This window comes from Condylura cristata, unplaced genomic scaffold, assembly GCF_000260355.1.
Source record: "Condylura cristata isolate star-nosed mole 26May11 unplaced genomic scaffold, ConCri1.0 scaffold00001, whole genome shotgun sequence".
Taxonomy (NCBI): domain Eukaryota; kingdom Metazoa; phylum Chordata; class Mammalia; order Eulipotyphla; family Talpidae; genus Condylura; species Condylura cristata.
This window is the reverse complement of record NW_004567102.1, coordinates 57789260-57808560: the sequence shown is the minus strand read 5'-3', so window position 1 is coordinate 57808560 and position 19301 is coordinate 57789260. Positions and strand designations below refer to the sequence as shown.

General features: G+C 41.0%; 1 protein-coding gene across 1 annotated transcript in view; it reads right to left on the bottom strand.

The window, feature by feature from the left end:
- SLC35F1 (solute carrier family 35, member F1) overlaps nucleotides 1–10793 on the bottom strand; it is a 335052-nt gene extending 324259 nt beyond the window's left edge. The window contains exon 1 of the mRNA XM_004673810.2: nucleotides 10099–10793. Coding sequence (XP_004673867.1) covers nucleotides 10099–10274 — 176 coding nt within the window. The 5' untranslated portion in view covers nucleotides 10275–10793. The remainder of the gene's footprint in view (nucleotides 1–10098) is intronic.
- Between the last annotated feature and the right edge of the window lie 8508 nt (nucleotides 10794–19301).

The window sequence follows — 19301 nt, the reverse complement described above, 5'->3', positions numbered from 1 at the left end:
AGCAGCTTCCTTCTGCCCATCATATCCTCCGTCCCATTCCCACCATGAATGTCAAATAAGCCCATGGCATTGCTCTTACATCCTTTCCTATAAATGCATTTAGTGTGTTTCTTTTCCAACCCTTCAGAATGACTATTTCCCACTCTCCCTACCCTACATCTCTTCCACACCACCTGACACCTTCACTCAGTTGATATCCTTACTTCAGACTTCTCAGAGCAGTGAGGCCACCAAACAGTAGTTGCCTTTTATTCCCACACACAAATCTACCAAACTACCCTCGGCAACATCTACTCATGACTCCCCTGTGTGTCAGGGAAAGGGCCCTGGAGAATCCCAAAGGCCAATGCCCTCTTTGAGCATTGAATATCACCATTTAGACCTTTGTAAGGCTTCCATTCTTCTTTCATCCCATTCCTTCCTGCAACTTTTTTCCTCTCCACTATGTCATTCCCGTCAGCTCACAGATCTGTTGCATTATCTCCACTATTGAAAGAGTCTGGCTTTATTTTGTTCCTGCTTAGAGCAAAACTTGTCAAAAGTTCTGTTTTAAATCCCCTGCCTCACAGTACCTGCCCAAACCATCCCGTCCAGGCTTGCATTTGCCCCACCTCTGTCCCTGTGCTTGGCATGACCCAAGGAGTCTAACCAATTCTTTGGCCTCTCCCAATTATACTCAGAATGGTGAATTGTTCTTCTCTTCCCTCTCAAAACACTTCCTTCTTTTGACTTCTGAACACGATTCTCCTGTTTCACTCCTATGTCAGTCTCCTCCTCCTCCTGTGTGGGTTTCAGAAGTCAGCGTACTTTCTGGATTGTCCTTGGGACAGCTCTTCTTCCCTCCTACCTGTACACTGTCTCAGATGATCTCATCCTGGACTCAGATGATCTCATAACTCCCAAATCCAAATCCCAACCCCTGATTTCTACCCAAAATCCCATACCCCAACTGTCATTTAACATGTCCATTAAGCATTTCCTGAAGTAAACTCTTGCCTTTCTACTCACAAACATTCCTCTCCAGTCTTTCATATCTTTGGCAATGGCAACAATTTCTCAAGCTATTCCCATAAAGAACTAGAATTTTTTTGTTCTCCCTTATTTGCCTCAACCAGTTGCTCATGCAGTCCCATGCAATCATTCCAAAGCACAATCATTTCTCTCTTCCTCCATGGAGATCCTCTAGTCTAAGACTCCAACATCTCTTTCCTCTAGTAGCCATTGAACCTTGCCTGTAATACACTCTCCAACAGCATCCAGACTGGCCATTTCAAAACAATTACTAGATTGCACACTTACTTAGAATCTTACAGCAGCTCCCCAAGCTCCTCTCCTGACCAGTGAAGCCCTGTAAGACCTACCTCCTCTATGGTCTCTTCCTCTCCCCTGCTTCTTGCATTCCAAACTCCCTTTCTTGAGTTCATTATGCCTGCTTCTCTGCCTGGAATACACTTACATCTGCCCAATCTTAGCCTTACTGTCAACAGGGGGGGGGGCAGAGGGCTTTCCTGACCACCCAAGTTAAAGTACCACCCCATATCTCTCTGTCATATTACCCCACTTTCTCTGTGTAGTATTTAGCTTAATTTAGTATTTCTTTTTTTTCTTTTTAAGATTTATTTATTTATGCATACAGAACTGAGGTACAAGCCAAAGGTGCAGGGGTGGTGGGGAGATTTACCAGAGACTGAGTGAGGAGTAGAGTAGGCAGAATGAAGAAGTACACTGCTGAGGGAAGCAGTGGGTGGGTCAGGAAAGGTCTGGCACGCCATGTGGGTCACCTCCGGGGCCAGGGATCGAACTCACACTAAAGTGGCTGCCACTCACTTTTAGTGCTGCCTCCTAACCCATTGCGCCACCAGGGAGGGCCCAATTTACTATTTCTTATGTATTTGTTTACTGTCTCCATGAAAGCAGAATCTTAAATCCTGTTGCCTGTGTAACCCCAATGTCTAGCTCAAGCTACTTACCTGGTTCAGTAATTATTTGCTAAGTTGCCAAGTGGCTCTTAGTCTGTGCTACTCAGAAGTTGGAGCAAAGCCACATGAGTGATACAACTACTCAGACTGAGCCCCATTCCCAGAAACACTCTCCTGTCATTCAATTCTAAAATCACTGTCTTTAGCTTTGAAGTCGTTAGGAAGTTGCACTCCCCACTTACCAGTTTTTCCACAGAACTGAGAGGCTGCACTGTACCCCTTCCCACTTCCAAATAGTTTCCTGATTAACATTTCAAGGGGCCTCTTTAAGATAGGGTCCCTAAGGGAACTCCAGGTTACTAGGTTGAGACCTAGATACTTAATATAGCCAGTGTCAGGCCCAACCTGCTGCCACCACGTCAACAGCTGGTTCAGATCCAGGACATGACCAGCATCAGCCTAATGCCACTGATGAAGAACCCCTACTCCCAGAATCTAGACTTACTGATGCTCCCTAACATGCTGAGACCATGACTTCAAAAACAACCTGTTGTTAAATTCAGTCATTCAGTCGTTGTTGTTGTTTCAATTCATTGCACACAAAATTTTTGCAAAATGCAATAAAACTCAACCACTAAAAAAATAAAATGTCAAAAACTTAGTAAAATACAAGACCCAATTCTTTAATATTGGGGAAAAATATATAAAAGTACTCTGCTAAATTGCTGTAGCTATTTCTAAACACTTACTCTCAGTTTCTGTTCCTGTTACAGTCCATTTACACAGTAGCAGCCGTGGGCCACACTCTGAGCAGCTGCCAGCTGTCCTGCCTGCCCGTCTGGTGCATACAACACCTTCAGTCTCATCCGCCCTGGAGAGCAGATCTCTCCCTGGTGGCAACTTTTAAATAACTTTTAATCCTCTATACTAACAAGTATTAATATCAATTATACTCTGCACACTGTTTGGTGTCTTCCCCCAGATAATCTGATCTAGTTTTTCTCTCCCGGAGGCTAGTCCAGATTCTGGTCAAATCATAGCATTTCTCTCCATCCAAGCTGCCTTTCCCCATTTAGACTCCTCTTCTCTAAGTGACTGTTGTAGCCCTCTAACTGATCTCTCAAACCCTCAGCCTTCTCCTCACCATCTGTCCTATTATTTACCCATAACATGATCAGGTACATCTCTGATCATGACTTTTGCTCAAGAACCTGCAATAACCCACAGAATTAGTATTAAAGGCTTTCCATTCTACATTTCTAGCCTCATTTCACTGTCTTTCATATCTACACATAATCAACCTGCACTACCCTTTCATACCTACACTAAAACATAATTAGTATTTAAGAGACTAATTCTGTTTTAGTCTCTTAACACAAATTTGGTTCATTCATTTTCTCAACTGCCTTCTCACCCTGTCTTATTCATCTGCTATAGAATAGATATTCATTTCTGTCTCCTCCTCCCCCCACCCCACTCCACTAAATTCATGGACTGAAGACCTAATCTCCAATGTAATGGTATGTGGAAGTGGGGCATTTGGGAGGTATTTAAGTTTAGATGAGATCACGAGACTTGAGACCCCATCATGGGATTAGTGCCCTTATAAAAAAGACCAGATCTTTCTTTCTTTATCCCTCTCATTTATTGTTTTCCACGAGATTTCTTAAGTACATTGTACTTAAATACACTGTACATTTAAGTAGTTTGCATATAAGGTCAAAATGACAGAATAAAAAGTGTAATATATACTGCATCTTCAACATATTATTTCCTTATGTATATCTGGAAGCAAACAACTAGATGTCATGCATAAAAATTCAAATTACAAATTATAATGATTCATTTTCAATAGTAGTCCAAATGCCAAGTTACCTAGCTAAACTTTGAGGTTCTTCAGGCCAGTAATGTTTTGTCGTGCATATGTTGTCTTGAAGAGGGCTCAATAATAGTAAGCAAATAAGAATAAATGCATATAGAAATAAATCAACTGAGCAAAAGAAGCAACCAACAAAATGTGAATAAAATAATTGCAAAACAAGTATATATGATAAAGGGTTCATATTAGGAATAAAGAACTCCAAAAAAACAAGAACAAAAAAATTGTTGTTAACTAAAAAAAAATAAAGAACTCCTACAACTCAACTCAGTCTAATTTTTAAAAAGCAAATTAGTTGAACAGACATTTCTCCAAAGAAGACATACAAATGACCAAAAGGCATACAAAAGGATGCTCACATCATTAATCTTTAGGGAAATTCAAATCAAAGCCACAATAAAATGTCATTTCACACCTGTTAGGATAGCCACTATCAAAATCAATCAAATGCAGAAAATAGCAATTTGGTAGAGATATGAAGGAATTGGAATCTTTTGTACTATTGGTGAGAATGTAAAATGGTACCACTGCTATGAAGATCAGCATGGAAGTTCCCCCAAAATTTAAAAATCGAATTGCCATATGCTCCAGTAGGCCTACTTCTGGGTCTACAGCCAAAAGATATTGGAGACAGCATCTTTAAGTGATATTTGCATAGTCTTCTTCTCAGCAGTCTTAGTCATAATAGGCAGATGAGACAGACAGAAGAAACCTAAAAGTCCACTGACAGATGAATAGAAAATGCGATTTAAAAATAGGTGCATGGATCAATAGGACAGAGTTGGAAAGCCTTGAAATAAATCCAATTACATACCAGCATCTAAGCTAAGATAAAATATCTATGACCATTAAGTGGGGAAAAGACGGTCTCTTTAATAAGTGGTGCTGGGGAGATTGGAAAGCCACACATAAAAGAGTGAAGTTGGATAAATTGCTAACCCATATACAAAAATGAATTCCAAGTGGATTAAAGATTTGGGTATAAGATCACTAACACATGGGATGTTATTGAACCTTAAAAAAACAAAGGAATGCTGTCATTTGCAGCAGATGAACATTGAGGACATTACACTAAATGAAACAAGTCAGTAACATAAAAACAAATACTGCATGACTCCACTTAAATGAGGTATTTAAAATGGTAAAATACTTAGAAAGCAAAATGTGGTAACGGGGTCAGTAGGAGAAGAAAAGGGGAGTGAAGTTGGAAAATAGTTTGTTTTGCAAGATGAAACACTTCTAGAGAGCTGCTGCATAACAACGTGCCTACAGTTAACACTGCTGAACTGTACACTTTAAAGTGGTTAAGGTTAAATTCTTTATATTGTTTTTAATTTAAAATTGAATGAAAATATACTCATGAATGTTCAAGCGCAGTCAAAAGATATGCCAAATATTTAGATGGTATTTTTCCAAAGTGCCTACTTGAGTTCAGTTCCTAAACGTACTTTTTCAGAAACATTATCAAGAATTAATGTATTTGAACCATGTATAGCCAATACTCATTGGCCTGAACTCAAACAGATGAGAATTCCAAGAAGGCTAAACTAAAACCTGATGGTGGCACTTTTACATTGAGAGTTCTACTTTTGTGAAAAATGCTAACTACATAATATATCAGACCTTACATTAAGTAATTTTAGGACTACACAGACAACCAATTCAATTCCTTATATCTACATCCATAGCAGTGTGCAGTAAAAATAAACATCAATTATCATGGCCCTGAAGCACTGAAGCATCTTGAAATAGTAAAAGGTCAAAGAAAAATTACCCAGAGGTACATTCATTTCATTAAACACCAACTACCTAAAAATGCATCATTGTTATCAAAGGTAAACCAAATAGCCCTTGAATATGAACATTCATTTCTCCAAGCATTATGCATAAAAGTATACTGAATGATGTTTTATTTTTAAATTCTGTCTTTCAGTTAAAAAAATGCATTCGGTAGACATTCTTTATTTACTAGTGATCTTAGAACTGTCTGTTTATCATCACACCATCCGGTTCCATTTGGAATATTTTATATCAATTATCCTCATTACTAGTTGATTTCCCCGTTCATTCTGACATCTGTTAGAAGGAGCAGCTTGAGGAAGAGTCTCATTGTCAATTTTTTAACAAAAGCGCTCCCACTTGATAAGAAGGATTTATCTGAATTATAACATATGTCTTTATCGGCTATATGTAATGCTTACTTCAAGCATAACCCTGCTTCATGGCAGCCATTCTATTGACTCACCATGTTCTAACTTATTTAATAACTATATGTACATTTAGCGCCATCTTATAACTTCCCACATGGACACTGACTTTATGTAAGACTTGTTACTGACTCTGCTATATAATCTCCCTCATGCTCCTTGGTTTTCAAATCCCCAGAAAAAAATTGGTAATTAAAAAAATAAGTCAACATGTAAGCTGGAAATCAGTCCCAAATCAAATGAATGGATGTGCTTCCACCCTAATGATTAAGCCTCTCCACTGCAGAAATCCCTTTATAACTTGAACAACTCAATGTCTCTCTTATTAGGAAGGAATTGAGTCAAAACTAGAAATTTATGGTTATTTTTATTAAGATCTGAAGCTAGTATTCAATTGAGAAAAAGATATATAAAAGTAAACGAATATATAACTGTAAAACACAAAGCAAGCTAACACTTTTTTTTCAAAAACATTTCACTAAGTAATTATTTTAGAAGAGAAACTGCAGATACGCTATAGATCAGTATCTACTCCTGTATGTTTCTAAGAAATCTACCTGTATCAGCAATTTCTATGACAGGGTCATCAACTGTTGTCCTTGAAGTATTTTCTTTTTTTCTCATATCTTGCTTGCTGTGGCACAGTAATAAATACTATTCCATGCTGAGAAATAAGCAAAGAACAGTTTACCAAATTTTCTTACCTTGGTTGTATCAATACATTATTCTAAATCTGTGAGAATTTAAGAAGTAATAATCATCCAACCATTTAAATCACCTTACATTTTTCTTACATCTCATTGCCAAGATAATTTTTAACAGGACAGAGGAGGAATATGAAACTTCTCACTAACTGTCTTACAAAAATTATCTAGTACCTCCTCTTTCACCAAAGGTTTGGATGTGATTATATTCTAACTACTTTAGAAATTGAATAGCTAAGCAGTGAGATGCCCCAATTGTCATATACAAAGTACAGCAATCCAACTCAACATACATTTAAAGTAAGGAGGAAAGAAATGGAGCTTTATTGAGAAAATAAAATGATATAGGCTAATGTAAGGCAGACTTCAATAAGCTAACATGATGTTCATTCTAAGCTTATTGTGAGCAAACACCTTTCAGTAATTACTAACCAATATTTCTCATCATTAAGTAGACAGGCTATAGATGGCATATATGGCATATATGTTTGCATTTCTTCCACTGATTGGCAGGTGGCTGTTGTTACAGGCTGTGACAAATGGCAGGAAGTTCAGTAGTTCACCAGGCTTGCCATGCTCTGTCTAACATTCTGATCCAATGCTCCATACTCAGTCCCTCCGCACTGCCCCTTCAGACAGGCAAATAGGATGCTCAGAGCTAATTAACAGTGATGCATTTGACCTTTCCTTCACTGCAGAGACTACCAGCCACACAACAGCTCATGTCTGCATGCCAAAAGTTTGAGTAATACTTTTTATATGTGCTGGGAACTTCCAGACTTGCTACTTCTCTTTTGGTTAGCAGCTAATTTGCTATACACCAGGGTTAGAAGAAAGGAGATAACTGAAGAAAGAATTGAGAGAGAAATACAGTTGGAAAAGGCAGATGTCTTTAGGAAAGAAAAGGAAATGAAAAAGGAGAACAAAAAAGAGGGAATGATCTAAGCTATTAGAAAATTTTAAAGGATGCTTATGTAAGATTAGGCACCAATGAACCTGCCTTGCTTGTAACACCTTGAGAGTTCAAACCAGAAGGAATCACTAAGCACTGGCACAAGATCTAGAAAATTCCTTTCTCCCCCATGTTCTTGCTTTTACTTAGACACTTAGTCACTCAGAAGCTGTCTTTTATCGACACAATCATGGCACAAAAGCCATGCTCATCAGCATGCCAACAAAATTATTCAAGAATTTTACATTTATTCTCATATTTTTCAGTCTCCTTACCTCCCCCCTCCAAAAAAAAGGTACTTTTTCTTTCTTATGACTTATAGATAAGGAAAACCCATTTATTCAATACAAATTACCATGTTGGAAATTTTGAAGACCTTTGAAAGGCAACTAAATGTTTGAGTAGCAGGTTAAAAGCTCTAACTCTAAGGTTCCATTCACAGATGTGCCTTGATGAAATGTTACTGGCCCAACCTTTCAGCATAAATTCTCTGCATACACTGAAACTACAACTCATGTCACAGATCAATGACAGTTCAGTAAAATACAGTCTGCCCATGATATATCACAATTCTACTTCATTTGCTTTTGATCCTCCCATATACCCAACTTGGACAAAGGAAATCAGCTTAAAAAATGCATTTGTGTAGAACTTTATAACTTCCTAAGTATTTTCTTTCTTCAGTACTATTTCATTTAATTCTCAAATCCATGATCACCATGGCAAGACAGATATTATAAAACACATTTTACAAATGAAGAAACCAAAGAGATGAATGTCTCCGTCAAACTACAGGGTTAGTAGCAAAGGAGTGATGACACCTCAAGTCCCCTCACTGCTCTCTCAGTGATACTGTTCTTCTGGACCTTAAGATTCATTATATATGAAGAAATAACCTTCAGAGAAACAACATAACTTACAATCAAGAAACGGTAAATGAGCTTTTGCACATTTTTCCAGCTTGATGAGGAAAACAATTAAAAATATATTCTGTTTAAAAATGTAAATGGTCAATACCAAGTTTTTGCCTTTACACGTCAAAAAAAAAAAAACCACAGGTATCCATAAAGAATAGGAAGCTCACATATTATGTACTGAGCCAGCACCTTCTTGATTTATTCTGTTCATTATCTTTAAAATGCTACATTTGGGAAGATGTTATTCTAAGCTACAAATGAGCATAAAGTAAAAGCTTTGACATTCTTTTACAAGCTATTCTTACTACAGAGTGAATTTTTTGTTTGATAGTAAATGGAAATATACAAACATGCCCACAAGTAAGTTAAAATACACTTCCAGTCTTCACAGGGGACTCCTGAGTGATTTGGGATTAGATATTAAATGAAACTGTACTCCTAAAATAAGATTTTTTCCAAGTTTCTATTTCTGTACATATTTTGTGTTTCCACTAGAGCTTTAAGCGCCAAACAGCTCCTTGGAAATTCCTTGAGGAAACTCAAGCTATCCAAAACAGTGAAACCCAGAAACCTGTATGAACAGAGAGACCATGAGAGTTAACCCCACAGAGGCAGGGAAAAGCACACATGCACACAGATAAAATCTCTCTCTCTCTCTCTCTCTCTCTCTCTCTCTCTCTCTCTCTGTGTGTGTGTGTGTGTGTGTGTGTGTGTGTGTGTCAGTTCTTCAAATATTCCAAGTTACTTAAGGAGAAAAAGTCCCTTTTACTCCACTGTCGAGTTAGGGACCCACCTTCACATTAACCCGGGTTCTAATGCTAATACACCTTGTCCTTGATCCATACACTGCGCAGATTCCAGCACGAGGTGATGAGCGTTCTCCTGCTCCGGCTTCAGCACGCGCTGGAAATGCCCCACGCCTCCTCTCCCACCCTTCCCGCAACATTTTTGCACTTTGCAAGGGTCTGGTCCAGGCCTCTAGCCTTCCCTTCTAGAACTGCCTTTGGGCAGGAAGAGTCCGAGCAGCAACTGGACATTCAGTAAGAAAAAGTGGGTCCTCATTCCACCCCCGCGGTCGCCCGCACCCCCATCTTTCTGCCAGGTGGTCGGAGCCCGCCAGCCGGGCAACAGCAGAGGCCGGCGACTTCCACCACCATCCCTGCGCCCGGCTCCTTCCCGCCTCCGCCCTGGCCTCCCCGGAGTCCCCTCCGGCTCCAGAGCGCAAAGCTGGGGTACGAGAGGGGAAGGGAAGTGAGGCGACAGGCGCGTGCGAGGGCGTGAGTGAGGACTTAGCAGCTAGGCAAGCAAAACCCCGCCTCTCCCCGAACTCCCGCCTCGGACCAGCGTCGCTCCCGGCGCTCCCTGGCTCCCCGCTCCTGGACAAACCGCTGCGGCCTCTCCGCTAGCTCCAGCCGCGTCCTAGCTGCAGGGTCCTCGCTCTCCCCCCACCCCCCACAACTCGGTCCCCGAGGGCTCCCCTGCCACCCGCAGCCCCTGCCCCGCATCGCCCCGCAGCTCACCTGTTCAGCACTTTGCGGATCCTCTGGCGCACGCCGGCCCGGGAGGAGGCGGACAGGCTTCCGCTGCCGCCGCTGCCCTCCGCCGGCAGGTTCTCGATGGTGGTCACCACATGGTTCGGCGGGGCCGGCGGCGGCGGCGGCTGCAGCTGCTGCTGCGGTGGCTCGGGAGGGATCATCGCGGCGGAGGCGGAGGCGCAGCGGCGATCAGAACGCAGCAGGGCGCATCGTGCGCGGGCTCCAGGCCCGGGAACACGCAGAGGACCCGGCCCCGCGGCCGAGGCCGAGGAGGCGGTGTCGCCTGCGAAGAAGCAGCGAGGCGGGAAGGTACCCGCAGCCGCGGCCGCCGCCGCCCAGACAGCCACTCACTCCCCTTAGGACGGTGCGCGCACCCTCGCCCTGGGGCCGCCGCCGCCTGCCTGCCCAGTTCTTCCCAGCCTCGTCCCTAAGTCCCGGCACACCCCACAAAGTGGCCACCAAGGGTGTCGCGCGGAGATGCGGAGCCGCCCGTCGGCTCGGGGACTCCCGCTGAGAGAAGGATGAGGCACCGGGGTGCGCCTTCTTTCCAGGCTACCCGGGTCTTCTCGGGGCGAGCGGCAGCAGTCGTGCCGGCGTCGCCTCTGCCTTTCCCCGCTCGCTCGGAAAGCAGCCGTCTGTGTCTCACGGAGTGAGAGACCGAGAGTGAACCGGGAGGGAGGACCGGGCGGGGGCGCCTCGGCGGTGGCGGCAGCGGCTGGGATGGGGGGGCAGGAGGGGGGGGCCGGGCCGGGGCCTCGCGCACTCTCTTCTCACTAGAGGGCGCTCCTGAGGTGCCTTACTGTCCCCGACCCTCCTCTCTCCCCTGTCCACCCGAGGCCCACGGTCTAGGTTGTGGTGATTGTTTTATTTTAGTCTTTTATTTTGTGTCTAGGGCTAGATCCTCCCTCTTAATTGTCTGGGGCTCCCCGCTCCTGCCCGGACGCCGCGGAATCTAGCACCACCTTCCTGGGACAGCGACAAGTCTCGAGACAACAGCTGACCCGGGATTAAATACCCAGACTCGAGAACCCTGAACATTAAACCCACACTCGTCATTATGAATCTGGAGGAAGCTAGAGAAACAACTTCTCACAAGGAATTCATTCCGGGAAATGGAAAAAGCATATTAGGCTAACTCCAAACGTCTCCGTTTTTGTAGCACTCTGAAAGGAAGTCAGGTCGATTTGATTTCCAGTTGTGCCTCTGAAACTTAGCAAAGACCTGAAGCAATTTACCCAAATTCTGAGGCAGATTCTCCTCAGTGTAACCCGGCAACTGGTATCTTTCACCTGGCAGTGTTGTAAGGGGCAAACTCTCCAGCAGGGGGCCCTAGGGGCTCCTTCTGTGATGCTAAAGCTAAGGGAGCTTCACTCCCAAAAGGGAATCCCCTGCACCTGACTAAATCTTAGACCTGAACAATAACATCTTTCTACCAACGGGAACTGGCTCTCTGTCCCAGGCAACCCTTATACCTTGTGATCAGATTCCAATTAATAACTGACTTTTAGAGATACGTTTTCATAATTGTCTTTATCTAGATTGCCTGGAGAGGGATCCTGACGTGAGAAACTAAATGCATTTAGATGTAGTTTCCCATTTTAGTTCAGTATATGGAATTACTTGCCCAAAATATGTCTAATGGGTTAAGTATATTCACAAAAAGGTTCATGTCACCAGTGAATGAGATGCACTGGAAACCAGTAACTAAAAATGAATGGGGTTGGGGAGAAAACATTTATGAAAGAAGTGGACTGTGTCCGATTTACAGGGAAAGGGGAGGATTAAAAAGAAGATGAATTCTTGTTTGATTAAGAAGTTCCCATCCCTTTAATAATACTGGGAGCCCTTTTTTTAATCATGGAAAATTCAAAGAAGCAGCTACCTCCAATCTACATTTTTAATTTATATAAAACCCAGTTAGCACCTGAAATACCCTTGAGGTCTTTTATATCAAAATTAACCCAAATTAGAACATTTTCCTTATTATAATTAACAAATGGTCCTACTCTTTCTTAGCAGCCTCTCATTTTCAGATTTTCCCATCCCAGATTTGTATAGGACCAGAAGAACGGTTACATACAGGGTTAAGGCTTATAACCTCACGAGCATTAGAATTCTAATAGTTCACTATGAGTTTGACCGTGGGGGACCCGACAAATAATAGGACATGTGAATAAAATGCACTCTGCTAAACCTGGCAGCAAATAACAATAGAAGTCTCTCCATCAAAACAATATTTACAGGGCCCTCCCTGGTGGTGCAGCTTGAATGCAGCACTATGAAGCTGTCTGCAGCCACTGCAGCACAAGTTCAATCCCCAACCAGGGAGGTGACCCACTGCTCCCCTCAGCAGTGTATTTCAGTTGACCCATCTGCTCTGTTCCCCACTCTGTCTCTGATGAATCCTCTCATTGCCTATACCCTAGTTTTTGTATGCATAAATAAATCTTTAAAATATATATATTTAGAGCAATTTCAGGCATTTGCCTTGAATGACCGGTTGCTTTAGTGCCCTCTTCACATCTTGTCTTGCTTCCCTTTGAACGTTCTTGGCACATCACAACTCGGTGCTGTATCGGCACTTGGATGTGCATTTGCATCTGGTCATTTCTCTAGAGGGACTACTGAATCCAAATGATCTACATCTTCACTGAGTCAGGAAGAGAGAAAAAATAAGATGGAGAGAACCAGCTGAGAGATGTAAGATTTCAATTCTGCTGTGAGGACCTAGGAGTAATCCCAAGCTTCATGTTTTTGTTATTCTTTATTTAAAGGAGATACAGCATCAGATCCCTTCTTACCCTCCAATTCTGTGTTCCATCCTCATTTCCTAAATCACAGCTAAATAGCACTTGAGAGATCCGGAAGCAGGTGTCCAAAGTTTGTATCATAGTGATACTTGTCTAACATGCAATTAAATAGGAAAAATGTGAGGAAGGCATATTTCCCTTTCTTCTGCTTCCTCCTTGATGTCCATGTCTGTCCTGCAGCAATTCTGAACGCAAGGACAAGAGAGGAAAACAAGTGGTTAGTGGTCTCGGTAATTTCTTAGAGGTGGCACTCCAGGGTCAAATTTAATGTTCAGTTTACTTCTCTCTGACCAGTTGCTGAAAAATGTTTCTTCCATTCTTTACCTCATCTGAGTTTTTACTTCAGCTACATGCTAGTTTTGTCAAGTTCCTTTAAGAAGCAGAAGTTGACTCTCAGCTACATCTTCTTTAATGTTGCTCATTTGAAAACATTTCTACTTGTGTAGGGAAGGGCACAATTTGGCCTGTGATTTGGACTTCAGAGTCAGCAGGCATTTTGACTAATCTGTTTAACATGGACTGCACCTGGGTGCTGCACTGGATGCGAGCTTCAAAGTCATGCTTCAAAAGTGACTGGTGCTCCATCCAGAACTGCTAAGCATTTGGCTGGAATTGCTTGTGCTGGTGCAATCGCCCAGTGGCTAACTTTTTTTTTTTTTTTTTTTTTTTAAGATTTATTTATTTGTGCATACAGAACTGGGGTACAGGCCAGAGGCTCAGGGGCGGTGAGAAGCTTCACCAGAGACAGAGTGGGGAGCAGAACAGGCAGATCTACGAAGTACACTGCTGAGGGAAGCAGCGGGCGGGTCAGGAGAGGTCTGGCTCGCCATGTGGTCTCCTCCGGGCAGGAGGCAGGTGGGAATCGAACTCATGCGGAAGTGGCTTCAGATTCTCAGTGCTGTGCTTTAACCCGCTGCACCACCAGGGAGGGCCGAGTGGCTAACTTTTTACTCAACAAAAACTGTTCCTATAAATCCTGAGACTACCTTGCATGTTTTTATTATCCTAGGCATAAGTAAATGACCCATTCACTGAGGAACTTTATAGAAAATTTACTATATTTGGATATTCTCCATATAAACCTATTACCTGACCTTGATAGCAAAGAGTTATGCAAAGTTATATAAAGTTATGCAAAGTTGTAGTGCAGCTAAGCAGACAAAATGAAAAGGAGAATAGACAAGCATAGACAAGATTCATAATTCAAGCCAAAACTATCTTTTTTTCTAATAAAGCAGGATATTTTAGCCAGCATTATTTTAATAAATGCTCAGTCTAAGAACTCCATAGAAGCAGAGGTGTAAACTATTTAAAAATCATTATGTTTTAGTGTTGGAAAGCCTTGCAATTTTTTTTCCTCACACATTTCACATCCTTATTTGTTTTCCTTTGGCTACTTGACCAAGTGTGACCAAAGGCTGCCAAATGTAATAACTATGAGAAGGGGGAGTTAGGGAGAGGTGTTTAAAATTAAGTTTAATTAAAGCCTAAGCTTATCCCCCTTAAAAACTGCTTCAATAATATGTACCAAGCCCTGTGATTGACTATACAGTACAAAAAATATTAGGACAGTGGTTCTACTTTCAAAGAATTCTCAAATCAGGGAGAAAAACATCTACTTAAACCCAGCTAAACCATCCATGATAGGTGCTACACTAAAAAAATAACTTGCAATGAGGATAAGAAGGTAAAGGGGAAGAAGAGATGACATGCACAGTGTTGCTAAGGACTTGATCTGCCCTTGATGACTGTGTGAATTTCATCTGGTGGGGGGCAGCAGGCTCTCCCAGCAGAAGCAACTAAATTACCAAAGGCCAGTGGAAAAGAAATGCTCAGTGTATTTGCAGGTTTGAGTCTTAGCTTGGAATTCAGAGACCTTGTAAGAAGTGGCATGAGATGGAATTGAGACAGAAGGTTTATTTAACAACTGCATTTCCCTAAGTTCAATTACTTTTAAACTAAATTAAGTTTTACTATATCTGCCTAGCACCTATACTACTATTTACTTAATATTCTTTTAAACTATTTTTTTCTAAAATATAAATGTCTACTTTAGTTTCATATTAAGCAATAATATCAAAGGTATTACATGTTTGAGGCACTAATCACATTTTCCCAATAGTCATTAAAATAAAAATAAGTAATAAAATTATGTAAATGCTTGGTACTGTACTACATAGAATCATCCCTCAAGCCACTAGGGGTATACATTCCACACTTGAGGAAATACTGCTTTGCATTAATAAGTAACATGAAACGAAACAGTTTTTGCAAACTATTATTTTTATTTTCCAGATAGGGACAAATGAGGAAAGTTAACACTCCTATGAAAAGATTGGCCAAATAAAGCAGTTTTTAAATTCCTGGTCGAAGCAAGGTGGTGATGAGTGAAAATGCTGAGAAATAGGCAATAAGAAAGGAACCTAGTGAGGCCCATGCAGAAAGAAGTTACATGATTATGCAAATGAAGATGTTCTGTTGAGACAAGACTTCAGTAGAAAGAGCTGTTGGATAGGGTTACTACTCCCTGCAAGTGGCCATTTACATTTGACTAAAATTCGTTGAAATAAATCAAATTGTTGCAGTTCTTCAGGCATAGTCACCATATCTCAAGTACTGAGTAGCCGCAGGTGGTTAACAGCTCCTACCCTGGATACAGCAGATGTAGGATCCACCCACCATGCAGGCAATTCTGCTGGAAGTGTGCTAACTGAAAACTAGTTCATCTGTGGGGCCATCAAAGTGCAGGGCCTCAAGGAGAAGACTTCCAAAACTGAATTGAGAATACAGAATTAGATGTGTTTCTCTGACCGGGACAAGTAGAGGACAAAGCCTCAATTAGTAAGGGAAGCATGATTTTTCATAATCAGGAATAAGGCTACCATTCTAATAGGAGCTTTTGATGCCTCACTGGAGCATGATTAATACTGGGGAAACAGGAAATGATAAATTATCAGAGAAATACAAATTTCCTAGCTCAAATTCCTTGTGACTTTTTCAGATAAAAATGGCATAAAAGAAGAAAAATTGTAGCTCCTAGTTAAAGCTCTGGCTATTGAAATCTAGAACCCGGGGTCTCTGTTGAGTGCCATCTATGTCCCCAACTATGTGAAGGAGAATGCCCAGGCTATCTCCCAAAAGACAGCTTATCCCACTCTTCGTTGTATTTTTATTTTTTTCATATATATGTAGGTATACGCATCACCTGATTTTTTCCTTTTCAGCTCCCAGAATGTGTTTTTAGTAGTTGTTCCTCTGTAAGTGGTCTCTAGGCTTCTTATACAGTATAAGGTATGACTTCCACATTCAAAGAACTTAAATTAAAGAACTTCTAGAATGGTCACCCACGAGGACATTGTGACAATCATCAGTAAAATCCAGACTAAAAAGAAAGCCATGCCAAGGCTACCACCATCCATGGAAAGAATGACCCAGCAACCAAAGGGCCTCACGGCAGCAGGCATATTTTAGCAACTTATCACTCACTGAGCCTTTTAATACCTTCTTGAACAGTGGAAGGTTTTGTATCGGTGGTGGAGTCACTAGAATTCTAATACCACCAATGCCAACCTAAAACTCTAGATTGTGCCTCCAAATAGAAGAATCACATCATTGCAATATGAACATATGAAGAAAACTCTCAAAATGTAACTTGTAAATAAATAATCACTGGGTCTTTCAGTTAAAGTTCTAACATGATCTCTCCAAATTCGCATTAAAATATTTGTAAAGAACAAAAAAAATGTACATTTCCAAGACTATAACCCAAAAATGAATCTCGGCTATCCCACAGAATTTGGGAGGCATTTCCACCAAGGGTACAAAGATAAAACTAGATACATGGTAACTTCATATCATAGCCACATGATAATAGGAAGCAGGACAACTTTACCACTCCCCACTGCTTAATAACTGGGTCAGAAAAACATCAGTAAACTGGGCAAGTTGCCATGTGAGCAAGAGCCAGATTCCACTCCCTTGGAATCTCTACTGTCACACAGACAGCTATTCCCACAACAAGCATGCATAAGAGGGGAGAGGAATATATGGGGAAGCTCAATTGTCTGTATGTAATACGCGTGTACTATATTGTGTGTAATATACATGGGTTGTGTGATACATATATGTAATGTGTGGAGGTCTGATTGTCATAATATTTTTAGGTGAGAGAGTCAGGAAGAGCTGATGATAACATTCATAGGAATTGATGTTCTTGTGTACTTCACTAACTCAAGAGCATTAGAAAACAAGAAAGCAGAGTTCAGATCTCACTTTAGTTCAACAGACCTGCTCTAGAGGGAAGTCTGTAAAATATCTGAAATGAGATTATGAATCAGCTACTATCTGCCTGCATTTTTGAGAAGGGCTTTTAACTAGTGCCCCAGGGCAGAAAGTTGAGCAGAGGGAAACTTACAAACACTGTCTTTTGAAAATACTAAGTCCAGATTGTTTTCCTGTCTCAGAAGATAAATATTTTGTAAAAGGCAATTCAATACTACGTCAGTTAGGATTGTTAACTTCAAGCAACAGAAACCAAATATAACTATTAAGCAAGAAAAAAAATTATTGCACTAATAACTTTTTCATTTATTCATTCATTAGTTCATTCAACATGTTTGATTAAATCCCCACTATGTATCAGAAGTGATTTCATATCTAAGTATGTGTATATCTGTATGTTTATATATGTGTGTATACAAATATATTATGTTTGGCTTGAACAGTTTGTAAAAATCTTCCTATAGGGCACATTTAGTCACTGACTAACACTGTTTCCCCACAAAACCTCAGAAAGAAGGTGACCCAATTGTTAACCTTGCCTGAGTGTTCTTTGATCTATGAACTCAAAATAGTAAATAACTGTTTTTTTAATTTATAGCTATTAAGACTTAATTCACTAAAATTTATTCTTAGGGGAGACTTAACTTTTATACTTTGCTAGGTATCCATGTTTTATCAGTTATATTTTAATGCCTACGTTTCTACTAAAAAATAGCACATAAATTTGGATATTTAGAAATATATGCAGTATATATTAATTCTAGATTATAGTATGTCATTGTATGTGATATGTATCACCTATTCCACTATCTATGCACACACATATACTCCCCTATACACATATATGAACTATCACCCTATTCTAGACATATATAATGTGTATGTATGTGCTTCTAGACAGAGTTATTCAGACTTCAGAAAATGTGCTGCTGAGAAGGATTTGTCTCTTATTTAAGTGTGCAGTCAAGTTAAGCCTGAAGCTACTGTTCCTAGGAAGATAGGAGGGATCTTTTGGGGATTGGAAACTGTAATTGCCAATGTCTTTTCATAAATAATTGGGGTATTTTTTAACAGGGAAAAGTCAAATCTTTTCAAATGGAATTTTCTCGAGTATTAAAGAGCACATCAGTGTTGGGAGAAGATAGTGCTGCTGCTATGGCACAAATTTTCCAAAGGATGGCTGCACATGGCAGATTAAAATAAGAAGGTATTTTGGTGGAGCATCTCATAGTCAAGAATGGGTAAGCAAGATTCTCAGTGTTCTTTCTCCCTGCAAACTTACACTAACATTTTTAGTGTAATTTTTTAGTTTCCAGTTCAGAATGTCATTCTTTTGGTTATGCTAAAATCTCAGTAGAATCAGATAAAAACAATGTGGATTATGAAGTTCAGGGGCACAATGGAGTTGGTTCTCCCGCTGGTTTCCATGGAGAGAGAACAGCATTCTCTGAAAGGAGAACAGGCATGTCATAGAGTGGACAAAAGCTAGGTGACATGTTACCCATGGTGGAACTGGGAACACCAAGGGCTGCAGATGACACAGCAGTTGACTGTCAGACAGGGAACTCAGGAAGCACCTCAAAGGACAGTCTTCTTTTCTCAATATACTTCTAGCCCCAGGGTTTTTCCCCAGGTCCACTTTCGGTATTTTCATGCTGCCATTCTTCCTTTTATAAAGCTATCCCATGCTCTGCAGGGTGTTTGGGCATCCCTACAACTGCCCACTAAATACCAATGGTTTGAGCATCAATCTACTTCAAATATCTCACTCCCAGCCACCACTTATTTCACAAAAGACTTCTATAAAATATATTTTCTTCCCTGTGGGGTTTTGGCAGTATCAAAGGGTATGATCATCTTGTCAAAGTGTCAAGCCCCTTCCCATGTCACCATTGTTTACTTGTCAAGCTCGCATAGAAAACACAGATAAGCCAAAGAGGAGTCTCCAACTAAGCGACAGTGGGAGGACCCCCTCAAGTAACAGCGGTCAAGTATGGATGAAGCTACTGTCCCTCAGGAGAAGACAGGAGGGATCCCATTTGGGGTGGGCAACTGTAATCGTCAATGTCGCTGTTTTAAAAATAATTGGGGAATTTT